This window comes from Strix aluco, chromosome 5 (genome assembly GCF_031877795.1).
Source record: "Strix aluco isolate bStrAlu1 chromosome 5, bStrAlu1.hap1, whole genome shotgun sequence".
Lineage (NCBI taxonomy): Eukaryota > Metazoa > Chordata > Aves > Strigiformes > Strigidae > Strix > Strix aluco.
Window position 1 is genome coordinate 79,360,685 of NC_133935.1, and position 19,049 is coordinate 79,379,733.

Sequence of the window (19,049 nt, forward strand, 5' to 3'; positions counted from 1 at the left end):
ATAACTGAGTCCTCATTCATTTAACAAAGATGTCTTTATTTTCAGGGAAACCTGCAAACATGGATTGCAAAACCATAAGGTAACTTGAAAGAGCTATTCTTTCATGATCTCAGAAGCTACAAGTAACACAGCTATGGATTCACCCGTAAAACATACCTGTAAATTAGTGACTGCTGAAAACACATCAAGAGTCTGGCTGCTAAATTGAAACAGTCCATCGAGCAATACTCAGGTAAGCCAGACTCAAAACAAACTGAAGTGGACTAATCTATATTACATACTCATCTTAACAGGAAAAAAAAAGATTGGCTTTTCTGGAGAGAAAAAGTTTTGAAATGGAGCACAGAGACATTCTAGTCAAGTCTTCAGCCACGAAAACCAGCATAGTCCCATTCCTTTCTGTGAGTGACACTGTTTTTCACCAGGGAAGACCATGCTTATCTATTTAGTTATGACGATCACTGACAAAACAGTACAAGAGCTACTTCAAGATTTCTGCAACACTAAGCAAAAATCACCAAGCTACAGATTTTAAACAATGGGGGAAGAGAGAGAGGAAAAGTGATTTATTTTTCAATAAAAAGTAAGGAAACCAAACCTAATTCACATACAAAAAACTGTCACCGTGTTAGGACAAATCTGAGAAGTGGGGTTTATGAATGTGTGACAACATTTTAATTCCCAGCTGGGAGAAAGCTGCCGTGGTGTCAGAGTGTACTGACTAGCAGGAGACTAAAGAACAGAGTTGGCCCCAGAATAAACACAGAAGCTGAACTAACCTTCTTATAGCTGGTGTCTGTCCTGACCAAAAAAAAAGGAGCGTGCTTTTAACTTCATGAACCTGGTAAGGTGAGCTTACTCATATTTATTTAAGCCCCTGGGGGAAAAAGATGCTGTGTAGGGGAGAAAAGTACAGATTCTGCTGTGATTTATCAATCAGCACATCAGCACCTGATTCAGGAGCAGGTTTTACCAGATCCACTCACCAAGCCACAGAAACTATTGAGAGTGCATTTTGGCAGGAAGAGATCATGGCTAAACACCAATAAAGATTAAAAAGAAGAAAAAGAAAAATATTGTTTTAAGATAGTTTACCTCAGGATGGCTTCCAACTTCAATATAGGTGCAGACTGGATGAAAAGCCCCTGTTCCACAAGCGTACAAGTGGGTTTGGTTGTAAGCCTTAAGCACCTTGATGAAATTAGCACATTCTCTCTGAAAAGAAAAGGGGGAAAAAAAATGTATCCACAGAGTTAATTCAGTGATTATGACTAATGGGAACTCTTCTGTGTTAGGGATGTATGGCTGAATGAACAGATTTTAAAAGCGTGATCATTTCATGCTGTTTATAAGCTTGTTTATTGCTAAGCATTTAATAAATAGCCTGATTTAGTTTCTCATTTAAATATCTTTGGTTGCCATTTAATAAAGCATCCACCCCTGAAGAAAAGACTACATAAAAAAAATATCTAATTTCTGTTTCAGACATGTTTTATCTTTGTAATTTATGCTATTGCCATGTTTGTAAGACAAAACCCATTTATAGAAATGTGTCAGAATGAAATAATGAAGAAAAATGGACCAACTGTTTGCTTGTATTCAATTAAGTAACAATTAGAAGAAAGATGGGCCAGATGGAAGGAGTTGATGAAAACCCAATCATTGACATAACATTTCTAACAATAATATGAATGCTGCCTCACTCCCACTGTCTGTGTTTAAGGGCCAGTTTTACAAAGATGAATGCATATGCTAAACTCTAATGCAATTATTGACAGCCCCTAGGATGTAAGCTTTCCAAGACTTGGACTTTACACTTTCTACCTAAGTAAATGATCCATCATGAGTAATTCTATAAAAACTTAGTAGCAACACTAATAGTCCCTAGTACAAACATTATCTGTTATCTGTTAACAAAAATGTCATTAATAATGCCTAATGTTATTAAAATGGAAATGTCTAACCTGATAGTCAAGATGTGAACTTTTTCTGTTTATCTTTTTGTTTCAATCAGGTCTAACAGTGAAAAGAAGTATGTCAATGGCTGCAAATCAGTCTACTGACAATTACAAATAATAGAATTTAAATAGGAGAAGAATAAGAACATTGAAATAAAATAGTTATTTGCATTAAAGTTTGTGTTAAAAATGAAGGAAACTTTTCTATGCATATTTGATGACTTTTTTGGTACAGCACTCAGCTGTACCTCTCCAAGTGGACCAGGGCCCATGGAAATAACACCTGAGCTACTGCCTCCACAGAAATCTCTTCGACTGGCATCATCCATCTCTGTAACTTGCTTGCTAATTAAACCAGAAACTTTCAAACACAGAACAATGGTTTGCCAGGAAAATGCATGTGCAATCTGAGGCGTGCCTTAGGCCACCACAGGGAAAAGCAATGAATTTACACAGATAAAATACTGATTCCGTGCCTTACACAAAGGACTCTACTGAAACGACATTGTTCTTCCAATTTTGTTGTTTATCTGTGTGATAGATAATGGTATGTATTAAAAAGAGCATCCAGAGAAAAGCATACAGAATCTTACTACGTCCTTGGCTTACTGCTGATAAATTAAGTTATCTTTCCAATTGAGATGGAAGAGAAAACATAGAGATAGTTAAGGTAATCCAACAGAAAATCGAAAGAAACAGAGATGGATGTTACCATGGGTCTCTCTTAATTCTTTCCTTTCTGATCTTTTTTAATAAAACACACACAATTTCTGGTGCATACATATTCTTCCTCCCACACATGTATAAACATGAACATATATTTATTATATGTATCCAGAGACTGCTTCCCACTGTCACAGTGGTAGGGTACTAGGCAAATACCTGTCATAAATCATCAAAACTACAATGTATGTTTCGATAGTGTTCTTAATGCTGTTGTCCTTTGTTCCTTTTAATAAAAGAACTATGGAAAAACCATTAAAGAGTGTAAATAATTCAATGCCTGCAAGAATAAAAATGGGGAAATGCTGCAAATTCATGTAACATTAAAAATGAACAAAACTGAAATAGATCCTTTCTTAAACTCTGATATTCTGTGTTTCAGACAGAGCATCTGACTTTGACTCTACATAAATTAAAACTGACCAATGATTTGTGCATTATTAAATAATTCAGAATTTTCTCAGAGTTGCATCTGGCCAAATTTCAGTAGGACTGTTTTTTGCCTTGTCTGGTTTGATGTATCATGATTTTAAAAATGTCTTTGTGGTCTACTACTATGCTTTATTAAAGCTTTCAGAAATTGTCTACCTGAGGAACATGAAATGTTAGAGACCAGTGGACACATACCTTTGCAAAATGCTGTGAGCACATGGGCTAGACCTGCAGCCAGTGTGAAAACAGATTGTGCTGATTTCAGAGGAGCTATTCTGATTTACAGCAACACGCCACCTGTGACTGTATGGACTCGCTAAATGCTGTTCAGCTGCTTATCTATAATATACAGCAAGAAGGTTTTAGATAGCTAATGCTTTAAAGGTGAGATGGAAAACCCTACTTAATTTAGGGGCAGTCTTCTTTGATTTCTCTGGATGGAAATTAAGAAAAATTCTATCATCAGCTTCACTGAATTATTCCAGATTAGCCTATGGGGGGGAGGGGGAATTAACTCTATCATAGCCATATTTATGTTTCAAGTGTTCAGGATTGGTAGTAGCAAAAATGCATTAATATCACTAAAGTTACTCCAGATTTATAATATATTTCCAAAAGCAGATTTGGCTTATTCATCCCTGCTTTTAAACTCTCCTTAATTCCTTGTACAACATATTTTTACCACAGATGTCTGAGAAAGACACAACCGAGTTAAACAATAGGGAAGGTAAATACTACAGCAATAAACCTTTGACTATGACAAATAAATTTATATAACATTTAAAGTTTCTAGTCCAGTTCAGACTGCTCTTATAGCTTCCCTGTGTTTTATAGCTGCATAAAGGAACCATTAAGGTCTATTCAGTAAATTCTCGTACACCTCCCTAACAGATTAGGTTTCTTTATACATTTTACATGGTTGTAAAAAAATAAATAAAGAGGGGTATTAAACCACAATAAATGACATCAAAGTAACGTTACAGTTCTGATTTAAGCCCTTGTCAACTCAGGAAGTTCAAAGTGAAGTTTCTGCCCTGCCTGGGAGACGGTGCTATTCTCCCTGGAACAATACAACAGACGCATTGACTTCAATTGCAGAGTAATCAGATTCCTTCCTTTGTCTAATTGTGCTCAAAAACAGCTGCACAGGTACAGCATCATGTGTGGAAATGTTGTACCTGTGTGTTTGATATTCTGAACTTAGCAAGAGTGCTTTGCGATGGTAAATCGTAGGTTTTCCTGGTTTATGAGACTCTGCAACAAAAAAGCTTCCCATAGATCTGAAATACACCAACTTCAACAGCTTTGAATGATTTGCTCAGACTCTAAATCTCAGCACACACATATGACGAAGATATTCTGATCAGGGAAAGCGTGTGTGCACTGAATGCAATTTGGGTTTGCCACTACATGAGACTTGGGTGACAGACTCATTTTCAGTCTCTGTTTCCCCATTCCTGCCCTCATGGCAAGGCTCCTACAATGGCATTCAGGCAGCGCCAGTTGTGAAACCTGGCAGACAGCTCTGCTGGTCCCGACACCGGTGGCTACGTCAACTCGGCTACAAAGCAACTCCCTGACCCCCTTGGCTGGAGGCCTGGAATGACTTGGGTGTCCCCAACTGGGCTTGTCCCACTTGGCAGCAGCATCTCCCCTTGCCAGACCCCCGGGCCAGCTCTATATTGTTAGTGTGAAGGTCTGTGCCAGCAAAACGAGGCATTTCACTACATGATCTCAGAGTGTAAGGCACTGGAAAGGAGACAAAGACAACAAAAGAAATGTAGTATCTCAGTAAAATACAGCAGATGGGAGAAAATATCCACCGGAGGAAGAGGAAGTAACCCAGAGCCAGAAGCTGTAAGGAACAAATTGTCAGGGAATTTAAACACTGTGTCTGCATGTGAGTTCATCCCCCCAGTACCTTTGTATCCATTTTCACTTTCCCCAGGAAAGGGATGATGTTTAAAGGGAACATATTCTGGATGTATCCATACCCTTTGAATATTGTTCTTTGTTAAGTAAAACAGCTGAAGGAAGAAAATTAGACTTTTAAAAATTATTTTCCAGGTGGAAATCAGTTGGTTTTTTTTTTTTTTTTTTTCCATATGTGAAAGCAGGGTGGTGTGGGAGTTTAAAATACGTTTAGCCTAATAATGTGAATGAAAATGAATGCAAGGTTTGCAAAGTTCTCCGTAGGCAGGAAAATATTACTTGGTTGGGTTATGAAAATAAATCTGAAAGAAGAGGAGCACTGGATTCACCACAGTGAATCATTATGAATTCTTCCAACTAATAATCCTGTTTATTATAATGGACAGCTTAATATTAAGAAACTTTCCTTGTCTATAGAAAGCTAAACACTGGTTTATGCCCTAAAGCTTGAGTTTACATATACATACATACAGCAGAAAGAATAAGTGATTGCATATGGTACAGAATGATTGAGGTAGGTATTCAAAGAGAAAATTAGATACATTGTGTGGGAGTTACTGCAGTCCTCAAAACCCCCATTCATTTATCTTGCCTACCCCTGGAGAGGATTAATCTTCATTTATATTTCAATAAATGGTATAAGGTTTCCCCAAGAGCTGTAGGTTCTGCCTTTGGCCTTGTAGAGAAGTACCTCTATCTTAAAATCCAAGCAGCTAAGCCTCTACATCATGTCTGAGACCTTCTAGCATAGCCTGAGAGGTTTTCTCTCTGTACTGACAGAGGGAACATTTTTAGATAACTACTTTTTTGTTTTTACAGTGTAACTGCTAGATCTGCTTCTGCAAACAGTCCTATGATGGCATGATCGCCATTATATTCTCCAAAGCATGTCCAAAGAAATGGTTCATGCCCTGTCCTGGCTCTGCCATGTGCAGTGGCTGAAGCACTCACCCCAAACGTGGGGCACAATTCAGTTTGTTTCTCTGCTTCAAGGAATATGAAATGTTTCCCTCACCAAAGCCCAAGCAGACACTACAGGTTTTCCTGAGGTTTGTCTGGCATATAAGAGCACAAGGACATCCAAGTGAAGCCATTCTACCTTGCATACATGAGTTAAAGGGTCATTTGACCACCTGGAGGGAACAGTGCCCTAGAAGTTTACTGGGCATTACTGAGTAAGAAAAAGGTTTTAACTTCAGGTACATTATAGATGTTTACATTTCCTCTAAACTTGACTGAGGAGGTTATGGGGTTCAGATCCTCAGCTCCACAATGACAGTTTATTGAAATGAAAGTGGCTAAAACCATTTGCATCATACTATGGTAACACAGCCAAAGCATCCACCCCACTGCAAATTCTGCTGTACTAAACTCCCACTTGTAGAACAAGTTGAGAAATTATTAGACTGTCACTTACATTCTGAGTGTGAATTAAAGTCAAAGAGGTCCAGTGTGTCTGGACAGAGATCTTAACTCTAAATTTCAATTCCAAATATTGTATACTATGTATAAGGGCAGAAGGCCTGTCTTGAAGAGAAGATAAAGTGTTAATTAAGTTTTTCAGAAGGGCACCCACTATTTAAAGATGAATATGTCTGACTTACTAACCAAACATATACATTTGTTTTTTAAGAGTTTTCTGATATTTATATATCAAATTGATAGAAGAGCTTATGCAGAGAGAGATTAGCCTGAAAAAATAAATTACAAAAAAAATGTCTGCAACCAAAAGCATAGGAGCCAAATGCAGAAAGATTGAAAAACAAACACTACAGATATGTAACACTGATTAGGCTGTGTTATGCAGACTTTTCCCGGACAGTTACAAAAATAAAGTCCATCCATCTGTCAAAACATCTGTTCCACGTATGAAAATTAAAACAGAATTTAGGTGGTTTTTATGAGTTTCCAGTAATTATCTCTCTTCCAGAAGCCTGGAACTTACATCCTTCGATCTGGATTACTGATGCAGCAAAGAGTTTTTAATGACATCTTTTTAAGTGGAAGTTAAAGGGTAAGTCCCTGTGACCAACTAATATCCAGATTTTTCTCCTTAAGAAAGCTGTTTCTTTTTCTTTTTAACCAACATTTAGGTCCATACTGCTTCTCAGATATTACAGCAAATGCAAATGGCCAGATTATGCAGGGCAATAAGTAGGCTAAATAATCCATTTCAGTATCATTAGCTTCAACAGTTTTCTGCTGATTTAATCCAGATAAGGATCAGACCCTGTAATACATTCTTCCTTTAATTCAGCCTTCCCACATAGCCAAGTGATTAAAATATCAGAAGGTTTTGTCTAAACTGGATGGACAAGGGGATTTAAAGCTATCATCTAACAGCTGGACAAACAAAATAAATACGTGTTTTGTCTTTCAAATCAAAATGGATGGACAGTCTCCTTATAAAATCCCATGCATGAGTTTAATTAATATGTTTACTTTTTTTTTCTTCTGTCTAATTAGTTGAATTCTCAAGTGACAAGGTCAGGGATATCCATGGAGAATAAGTAATCCCTGATATTACTGCTGTCATTCAAATTTATCACACTGCTGAAAGATGTTCTGGACTTATCAGGGAGCTTTTAAACTTCTCTCTTCTGCTAGTGGGCTACTGCCAGCTGCGATCAGTTCAGTCTGTATTGGCTAGGTAACCTTTCAGCATGGAGCAGCATTGCTTCATGTTTCTGGAGTGTTAGTGCAATAAATATATATGTGATTGCCATGTACACAGATGATCGATTCTCAGCTAGATCCTGCAAACACTTTAGCATGTCAGTAAATATGTGCAAGGAAGTCCTCTTCTGGGTGAGCTCTAAATGGCATGTGCTTTCACAGCTCTTGTTGGTTGTTGCTTGTGTGCAAGTTTTTGTAAAATGCAGTAACATTATTTAAAAATTATTACTGTTTCCTTCTTTCTATTACACTTAGAAAAATACTGGTCAAAGAACACAGTCTGCTTAAGCAGGCCCAGAATAAGCAGGGAACAAAGCAAATTATTCCAGTCCTGTTAAAATGCAATGACCTTTTAAAATTTCATTTTATTGGAGTAAGCTAGTTGGTAACACTGCTGCAAAGCTATTGTGCTAAATGCTGCACTGGCAGTAACAGGAAAGTCCCTAAGTACTAGGAGCTTTGCACAGGCCCTAATGGGTGGGGAAGTCATGCCTGGCACCTGTACTCGGTGAGATAACCTTCCAGCTGAACCTGTATTTGCAGGTGCATGATTTTAGAGTGGGGGAGGCCAGCTGGCACGAAAACATTTGCAGACTATGATTTATTACTGTGTACCCCTTGCAGTTTGGATCAATAACATCATTTCCATCCCTGTTTTGTCATTATTGTACCTTCCAATTAGCAGGATCAATGTTTTATAGTCCTACTCTCTGAAAAATAGCCAGTCTGTAGTGCTGAGTGAAGTAAATTGAACAGCTGAAGTACTGGGGTCTATGTTGCAGAAAAGGATTTCTATTAACTTAGTTCTTGGGGATTACATCCCTATTAGTCAAAGCTTTATAAGCAGTGTGTATTGCATCACACACACACAAAAATTCAATATAAACCTAGAATACCTCTAGGTAAACAAATACTTAGCCTCTTTTATAAAGATATGTTATTCTGTGGACTGAATACTAATTGCACTTCTCTTTCCACCTCAGAGCTTTGAAAAAACTGACAGATCCTCAGATTCAGTGACCCTTATATTGGACGGTGATGTGGAGGACTTTACATTGGTTGGTTCATGATCTGGAGGACTTGACCACTCTGGAGATGTCAGGAATGACACTACTCCTAGGCATGGTGACCATTGCCAACATTGCAGAGCAAGCATTGATTAATTCCATATCCAGATTTTTCTCTGCTGTCAAAATACGCCCTGAGAAATTTCAGGCTGAAGGTGCTGATGAGGGTTGATAAGACATTTTTGGTTGCCTAGTACAGCTTACTGTACTTCCAGTTATCCTTCCAATTAAGTTATGCCTGTTATCTCTCTGATTTCTTGATATGACAAGAGTTCATGAGAATATTTAAAATGTATAATCTACTCAAGTTGCAGGATGTCTGCATGAATTTAAACCATTAAAGCATCAAGACAAAAAAAAAAAAAAGCCAACTAGCAAAGCATATGATAAAAAAAAGCCACTGAAAAAACCCAGATATATCCTGATTCTTTCAAGCCACCAAACTGCATGCCATATTAGCAAACAGTTGTATTGTCAGCACACTTGCACAGCAGATGGAAAGCTCCTCTGGTTCTTCCTTTGTGTTAGTGTGGGTGAAACACAAAATGTTTCCCTGCCTGTCTACTTACCTACTTGCAAATCTAGTAATCACTACTGGTACTTGGTCATTTAGCCCAAAGTGTACCACTAAGTCTAAACATGGAGGTAGCTAAACCAGGTGGGATAATCCCTAGGGTCTGTCCTGAAAACAGTCTTAAGCCAGAAGCCATTAGAAGAAGTCATTAGAAGTTATGCTTTAAAGATGCCTTCCTTAACTGCACAGACTAAACACATCAGGCCTTCAAATCTTTGTCGTTAGCACTAACCATCTGACCTAGCGATCTCAGGAAGTAAAATTTCTCCAATTTCTTCTGCATTCAGTATGTTCAAATTACAAGACATGTTTCCAGTCCTTAAATCTTCATTCAACAGATGCAGATAATAATTGTTCTGGACCTGTGAACAGCTAGAGGGATGCCAAGAAAATGCTGCAGCACTAAGTACCTGATTTAATGACCATCTCATATTTTTGTACATCTGGTTAATGCATAGTTAACAAGACAAAACAAAGTCTTTTGTGGATGCAGTCCAGCAAACAAGCCGGTTTTCATGGTTTTGCAGTCACGGCATGATTGTTGTACATTAAATCTTCCCATCAGTGTTAGCAAGGTTCCTTTATTTTGAATTACATTTTCCAGTAGTATGCACTTCCTACAGCACAGAATTAATTTATTTAAGGAACAGAACAATATTTCAAGAATAACTCAAAACATTAGGAAGCCTTGAGGTCAAGCAGAAGCCAGTTCTTTTCTGACCATAACTTTAAAACAAAATTGGTTTTGTTCTGTAGAGTAAACCTGTCCCACATTTTGGGCATGGCTTTATTAGCAAAGAAATGAACAATACTGAGTTTCAGCTCAAGCAGTCTCACCAAGCCCAGCAGCAATTTAAGTTGCAACCACAGTTTAGATCTAAAGAGTCTCTCTCATCTGTCTCTTCTATCTGGGTGGGGTAATCACCTGTCTCCTGGAGAAATCAGATTACACCCCACCTTTCCGAATAGGATCAACACTTGCTAATTGGGTGGAGTATTTCAGACAAACAGGTTGTCAAGCCTGTTATAGGCACAGAAAGTACTTAGAGTCCATATCAGTCAGCTTGCCTTTATTCTGCATATTAATAGGTATATCCTGTAATGCCTTCTACTCACAGCCACCTAATATAAATGTACTCAAAACTTCTGTGTTGAGAGTGGATGTAAAACCATGAAGTGTTGAAAGGAAGCAAAAGACTGTTGCATCTATAAGGGACAGTTGCTTAGCAATATGTGTGCCTGTAAATAAACATATTCTATAAACTAGACTATGAAATTACATGTGCTTACTGTGGGAATCTGAAAATTTGTGTGTGGATAATAAACTATTTTGACACCACATAGAGATGCTGAACAAAGAAACCTTAAGTGACAGAAGCTTAAAATTCCCACTCAGTAAAAATTTGGCACAAAGAGAAATTGTTGAAACAGGAGTTTGCTAAGCAGCTTTTGGGTTTTTTTGTTAGGTTGTTTTTTTGGGTTGGGTTGGGTTTTTTTTGTTTGTTTGGTGGGGTTTTTTTGTGTTGTTTTGGGGTTCTTTTTAAATATTCATGGTAACATAAAGTTTTGGAATATGTTAATCAGGAAGGAATTACCCAAGGGAAAGAGATCAATAGATTATTTGATCCAACACAGATCACATCACTCAGAAAAAGAACAAACAAAAAAAAATCAAAAGCAAGAGAGAAAGATATAGATTCTCCCTTTATTTACTGTTCTTACCCTTCTTGTTCCACCATCTTCAGAATACAAAACTTTCTCTGCATTGAAAAGATTTTTTTAAAGATCTTCTGTTGACATGAAGATGTGGAAACCGCACAAAGGATTAGCTTCAACATAGGAAATAATTATATCCTAGGTTATTTTAAGAATTTTCCCTTTACTTCTTTTACTTATTACAGAAGAAGGACAAAATTTTAGACTTGTGTGCAGCAAGAAGGAATTTAGTAGACCTATTTTTGGTGTAACAGGACTATAGAAAAAAATTACTTGTGGACTAATTTAATAGTTACATAGTGACCACATCTTGAGTATAGAGAAACTGTGATATGTGATCTTTCAGAGCAGACCTATCCTGAAGTTTTAAACTAGCCTTTCTTTTATTAAAGCAACAGAAAATCCCAAAAACTAAACTAAACCAAACCAATCAACCAAACAAAAAAAACAGTCTGCTGAAATAGAAAGAATGTGAAGCAAATTCAGAAAAAAATAGAAAGAAAAAAAAGAAAAAATATGTGACTGGTACCAAAGGAAGGGCTTTTCTCTGACTTCATGAGGTTCAGACTGAAGCCCTGGAAGAAAACAGGAACTAAACATATCGATCATTTTTACTAGTCATCCAGTTAATTTGTTTCTCTGGAAAGACATGTACAAAGAATAAATTTACTCTGTCCATCTTGGGATGCAATAAATCCTAACAAGGAATTACCCAACATCATTTTGAAATAGCAACAGCTGATAACTCAACCATAAATAATTCTCAGACTTTGCTAAGGCCAAACTAGGGCTTGTGAGGAACAACCTATTGACAGAAAATTAAACCCCATAATTTTGGGAACAATTTTTCCTTCATTTCTCCTTTAATTCCCCTTTGCTAACTCTGTGTCTTTGTATTTCAAAAACAACAAAGAAAACATTTCTGCAATACCGCATTAAATCTGCTGAATATTAAGTTTCCTTCAGAAGCAAATTTCTACAGTCACACCTATAAACAGAAAAATAAGCCCAAAATTGAAAAATTAGTTTTGTCCTTGATCTATATCAATTTGTTCCCCATACTGAAAGACTTAAATGACTTCCCATGATACATAAGTGGGTAAAATATGAATATCTGAACAACTGCCAACTTAATTCTTCCTCTGTATAAGTTATTACCTTACACTAACTGATTTGCCTTGGTCAGTTCATATAAAGAAATATATGCAAATGCCTAAATGAACACAAGCTGTAGGATCAACATCTGAACTAAGAGCCATAAATGAGGCTTTATGATAGTGGGTGTGTTGTGGGGGTCCATCCAAGAACTGGAGCTGGCGCAACCAGAATTTCCCAGGGGAAAAATTCTGTTAGAGAACTCCACAGGACTCTGAAAGACTCCACTTCTTTTTTACCAAGCTCAGTTCACCTCTAAATGAAAGGGTTGTAGGTTATTTTTTTTCCCCCCTATCTGTCATTCTCTTTTGTTTATAGTCTATGCAAAGCAGTTTTACACAGCAGCAATATTAAAGCAGTACACCACTTGCAAAATGTCTCACTCTCTTGTCACCCAAATGGTAAGAAATGCTTTGGTAGGAAATCATGCCCACATTAAAGATCATGGACAAGATTAACGAGTGAGCATCCCTCAAGCTAATAAATGCAGCATATTAACTGGGACAGTTGATAGAGTTGAAAGGGATATGCAATGGCACGATTTGTCTTACAAATGGCTCAAAAGTCACATTTCTCCTTGTCATATGTAATATTGAGAGTAAATTCTGTCCTTAATCTCACTGGAGGTCCGTGGCTTTGGATTTTTGCTCACTTTACCCCTTCCCACTCACAGGGGACATTCACCTTTCCCTTTTCCCCAGGCTGGATGGGGGTCCTGAGTCTTTAGGCTTTGTTAAAGGATGTCAGTGCTATGTTGGAGCCAGGGAGCCAGGAAGGGAACAGGGATGAGGGTGAGGGTTGGTGACAGAAAAGCTGGAAATCTGACTGTAGATGTCCTCCAAAGGAAGAACCCTGACAGAAAAGGAATGAACTTCTCTTTGGCTCACCCAAAGGGCCAGAGGTAATTTGACCAGAAAAACTGTGCCTGTCAGATGAATTTAGAAGCAGGCTCTCTAGATCCAGCCAGCATTGTATACTTAATTTTCAGATTCTCTCTTCAGATCTTTGTTTACAATAACAGATGAAAAGAATTACTTTTACTTTCTGCCTCCATGTTCTTCTATTTTCCCTAAGGCAACAACAGTAATAAAATCAGTTAAAGGAAATAGTGCTCATTTATTGCCAACTTTGTTTTTCCAAAGTATCACCAGATATGGCTGAGGAACACTTGCTAAGTTACACTCCATTTTTTCTTTTTCTGCTTTTTCTTCTTTCTTTCCAAATTAAATCATTGCACAATGATGGATCTATAAGCCTATGGAATTTCTAATCTTCCTATGATTTAGAGAGGGGCTGGTAAACTTTAAAGGAAGCATAAACTGAGATGGCATATGAAAATTTTGGCTTAAATTAAGTATTATCATAATAAATGAGGTGATGGTGAATTAAATTACAGCCATGTGATTCTACCTGCATGAACCATAAACTCAACAATTAAGTGCCAGTCACACTTAAATGCAAAGAAGCATGCACAGAATATAGCTATATCATGTGTAGTGCAAAGAGTCTCTCTGCTTCTTAACTTAAAATAGGTTTCTGAACTAAAGTGATTCCAAATTAACACCAAGAAAACTATCAAGTATAAAAAAGGCAATCCCAGCTGAATTCAGGTAAGAGTTAATAACTAGGTAAAATTTAATGGCAATTAATTAGCCCAGGTAGATGTCTATCTCCTATACATTATAACACAGTCAGTGTTAATACAGACACAATTTTGCTGGTACACTTTAGCTGTTTAGGGAAATGATATGAAAGTGTACTCTCTGTAAGGACCTGTTTGTTCATGTGACAGAGCATATGTAGAAGCTTGCCGGTACCACGTAAAAGTATTTGATACTCTTTGTATCTGTTTGTATATCAACATTTATTTCTCACCAGAAACATCCAGGGACAAGCCCATTTCATACAGCATGATATAAGTATCTGTCATCATGTAGCTTGTCCTATGTGACTTTGTTAATGTACCCACTGAAATTTTAAAGATTTATACATGTCAAGGCCTGAAGGGACCATTTCAACAATTTAATTTGAGCTGGGATCTTTAAAAGTGGCTAAATAAATTAGATAGTCAAATTACACTTGAAAATAACATCCTAAGGTGCCCTTCAGAAACCCATCTTTAAAGCTTTCAAGTCGCAGAAATCTATCATACCCTTTAATAGGGATTTCTCTGATTAATTATGTACCACATTAACTACTGCTATGGTGCCTTAGCCAAATCTAGTGCAGAGATGTATCAACTAAACTGCAGACAAAACTTATTAAACAATAGTACATTAATAGTTTAAGGATAAGAAGCTATCCCTATCCTATCCCTACATGCAAAACTAACCAGTGTTTCCAGCAACTTTTGTAAATCACCCAAGCTTTGCTTTGCTGGTTTATGACATCCCAGGAATGTCAGAGTGGAACTGTAGCCACATTTTTTTTTTTGCAGTTACCTATTATTTAACCCATATGTAATGCAGAGGTTGCCATGTGTTTCTGCTGGGTCCCAGGTGCCTGTGAGATCTTAAAATCAAAATATTGAGGCTCTCTAGTGAAGGATATGACTAGCAGCATGTCTGTACTGTAAGTTCAGTATAAAAGCTGAGAAGTATTCTGTAGAGACTTTGTCTTCTTTGATCATTACCAAGGTCTGGTCAGGAATCGTGAGAAATATTCACGGGACTTACAGCAACCAGAGTAGATCAAATGAGAGACTGAAGTCCAGAATAGCAAGAAATCCTCACTGAATTGCTCATTTAGTTGAATTACGTAAGCAAATATCTTATTTGTTATTTATAGTCTTTAATTTTTCATGAATAATGTCAATTTCATGCTTGTGATACTCTATACTGAGGAAATGGGAAATATATTGTAATACTAAGTACTTACGTGGGACAGTAATTATGATTTTATTGGAAAAAATGTATATATTGTGGGGAAGTGTTGCAGTTGATGTCTATCAGAGAAGTCCTGCTCTAAGTATTGCATAGCGGGGGGGAGTCTTTCAGCCTGTCTTCTCAGCTTACCCATATAAAAAAAAAGGATCCGAAGCATACGTTAAAGTTTTCTCTATCTATATAGTGAGCAAAGCTTAACTAATTAGCATATACTAAGCCCTTTAAGAAACAAAAATGCAAATGACTGCTTAAAGAACAAAGGGATATCAGGAGAGTGGGAACAGCCCAAGTCAGCCACTCTCCTCAAATACCGTGTGGACTGTACTGAGCTACCAACCTGCTGCGCTTAGATTGGCATGACTGACAGCGTCAGTATAAGGAATCCCTCTGAAGGAGTGAAAATCACAGTAAATTACCTCTTATAATTATGAGGGGAAATCTGGAAGGTCATAGCTGAGGTTAGCTGTGGGGCAGAGCCGGGGTTATACTTGCGCTACAGCTGCTGCAGTGCACCTGGCCTATTAGTGGGGACTTGCATTTTCAGCACTGACTTCCCCTGGAGATCAATAATTTTTAAAAGTTTTTTTAAAAGACCTCAATGTAGAAGCATAGACTGTCATGTAGAGAGTTTTGAACCATCACAAATGAAAAGCATCTAATATCTTAGCAGTGGTACATGCTGAAAGCAATATTAAATCAAGCATGTTTTATACGCCACTTTATTTGTCCTCTATTTCTCTTGTTCCCTCTAATGAGAGTCTGTTGAGTTATTTTTATGGCTTTTACATTTCATGCTCCCAAGGTACTGACAATGGCTTTAAGGAATAAATGAGGGAGGAATAATAAGTTTCTTAAATGATCTGTAATCTTTATCTGTAATTACAGTTAAAGCACTTACATTAAATACTTTGTTTGTAATGCACTGTTTTATAGCAAGAATAGGTAGCTGCAAATATTTAAAGATGATGACCTGAACATACCAACATACATATTCCATCTTTCTAGTTGTCTCCAAAACTGGACCCATATTACATATGACCTATGCATTTATTTGTTTGTTTTTATTTCTCACCTACACTTGTAGAGAAGCCTAAAAATTAAATCAAACAAAAAACAAACACCCCCCAAGAACCCATATATGTGAAAAATGTTTGTGAAAGCAAATTGTCAGATTCTAGCAACTTTGTGCTGTACTGCCATTACTCTCAGTTTGGGCTGCCCTGTGTCCTGAGCTCTGGGTTTCTGTTCTGCCTTACTCTTTTCCATCAGCTCATGAAAGTGCTGCTTCTACTGCACAGGATCATAGCAGGCAGCTAATGCACCCAGGTCACACATGGCACTGTGGTGTGGTATTGGCTTCACCTTTTACTCATGATCAGCAGGTGTAGCTGCCCTAATATCATAGGAATCAGGGTGAATAAAATAGTTACAGCATAAATGGTCAGAGGATGGGGACCTGAACTTCCCAGCTCACTTCAAATTAATAGTGTCTCTATTTACCACGAATGGTTTGGAAACAGCTTAGTGCAATGTATAAAACATACTCTTTCTTACTCTTGTGAATTTCGAAAAATAATTATTAAAAACTATGAGTATACTTTCATTCTAAGTGCTGAATCTCTTATTAATTTTCTATGTTTCAACCCCAGCTATAAATAAATCTACTTAATGTAATATCATAGTACTTAGTATAAGATCAAGCTGCAAGGTTAGTTAATTTTCTCAGACATTTAACACTAACCTTATATTTTTTAACCTTAAATATTAGATATTCTAGTTCTCACCCTGCAGTGTACTCATGAAAATTATTTGTGAACATGAATATGGATTAATTTAAATGTATTATTTCTATGTAATGAGATAGCCCAAGTATCTGACACTTTAGTTGTCCCTTCACATATATAGCTTAGCCCATATTTCTTATTTTTTACCTAATCCACCTCTACTGTTCCCAAATGGCTTTTTATGAAGACAACTGTCCTCTATGGCCCAGGTAAAGACTGATGAAACTGGGAAATTATTCAAATGGAGATCTCTAGAGGCATATGGTTGGCATTATGAATATTTTACAGAATCATCTCTGAAAATCAGGCCAATAGCATATACACACGGGGCCAAGTTCCACTTTCAGTTATACCTTGGCAACAACAATGATTTCCCATTTGGCTATGCTATGCAAGTATTTGTTTGGCTTATTGCATGCATGTTTTTTTTATCTTTTTTTCCCTTCTTCAGACCTGTCTTCCCATTTCCCATATTGTTCTCATAAAGAAGACAGTTATTATCAGCGTGGTATGATTATTATTTGGAGGCTACTGGCTATGTCTCTCCTACCTCATAAATACAGGCAATAAGATGTACATGGGAAAGAGGGAAAATGTGCAGAAAATTATGTCTAGTAACAATGTCATTCCTGAGACACCAAAATTAATGCAGCATGATAAAACCACTTTGACCTCAATCTTGCTATGAAGTCCACACAAGAAAGAGCTCAGGGAAACCCACTGAATTCAGTGAGATGCCAGCACTTCTTGGAACTCACTGTAGGACTGGGACCTGGAGCAGGGCAGAAATGGGTCAAAATATTATGTACCCTGAGATCAGGAGACAAGTATACAAGGGTTAATATTTCTCACTCTGATGCTTCTTCTCCCTTCTCTGTCTTGTTGATTTTTTTTTTTTGGTAGATAAATTCTATTTCATTTGCATGATTTCCATTTTTAAATTTAAACCCTTGGTCATGAAGACAAAATTTCATTATTTTTAATAAGAAGGCTGTGATAACTCAAGACTGAAGTTATGATCAGATGTGTGACCTCACAGACAAGGAAAAATACTTTAAGAATTAACATAATAAGACATGATAAAATATTTACAATGTTTTATAAAAGAAAAAAAATGCTAAAAAGATTTGTACTTACCAGAATATCTTTTCCAGCCCACTTGCACTCATCCCTTCGGGAATGAGATACAGGCCAAACAATCTAAAGACACAGAACAAAAATCATGTTGTTATTTCATGCTTCAGTAATCACAAATTGCAGACCAAATGCTACAGAGTGTCTTTACCCAGTTTCTCTTTTCACCATTCTTTTCTTTATTTCCTTTTCTTCCATAAAATTTGATGACAAAAAAAATGAAATGATAGGAGCAAAATAGGGATAATAGGAATCACAGTAAAAACAATCTTGAAATACAGTCTGTATTGTGAATCTTGAATACTATCGATAAGAGGGTTGATACTCCATTAAGTGAGTGTTCTTTCACTGTTTTAAATCTGATGTAATGGAATGGAGACTGAGAGCAAAAAATTGCAGATACTTTCTAAAAATAAATTGGATCTATGTGAAATGCGATCTCACATTAGGGTTACAGCATCAGAAATGAGGTGTTTGCCTCTTCAGTGTACCTACTAACTCACTCTTTTACTAGGTTTAGTTATTTAAATAATAAAAAAGAACCCATGGTATTTGAAAAGTATCACACCGTCAAAATAGAAATGTTTATGCTGTTCCTATAGAGCTACCCTAACACGAGTAAAGCTAAACCTAGGTTTACTGTAATGTTTGCTTAGCAGAAAATGGATCTCACCTCATACAGAGAAAATCCAGAGACCCTCACAGTCAATTATTCATGTTTTTTTGAAAAGCTTTTAGGAATTACATATAGAATAAAACATGATCTTCCCATAAAATGCCAGGCTATTCATTTGGGAGCCTCAGATAATGCAATATGAATGGCCATAAGTCTGGATTACAGCCTTGGTGTTCAATATAGTTTGTTAAAAGAAAGTAAAAGGGAAAGTATAAGAAAAGAAAAGAAAAGAAAAGAAAAGAAAAGAAAAGAAAAGAAAAGAAAAGAAAAGAAAAGAAAAGAAAAGAAAAGAAAAGAAAAGAAAAGAAAAGAAAAGAAAAGAAAAGAAAAGAAAAGA

The 19,049-nt window shown here is 36.8% G+C and overlaps 1 protein-coding gene across 4 annotated transcripts in view; it reads right to left on the reverse strand.

Moving 5' to 3' along the window:
* Positions 1-19,049, reverse strand: part of SEMA3A (semaphorin 3A) — a 339,853-nt gene that overhangs the window by 101,001 nt on the left and 219,803 nt on the right. For 3 of the 4 annotated variants that reach the window (XM_074827921.1, XM_074827922.1, XM_074827924.1), the window contains exons 4-5: positions 18,040-18,102; positions 1,096-1,215 (exon numbers count right to left, since the gene is read on the reverse strand). In XM_074827921.1, coding sequence (XP_074684022.1) covers positions 1,096-1,215; positions 18,040-18,102 — 183 coding nt within the window. The remainder of the gene's footprint in view (positions 1-1,095; positions 1,216-18,039; positions 18,103-19,049) is intronic. The other variant, XM_074827923.1, reaches the window with a different exon arrangement.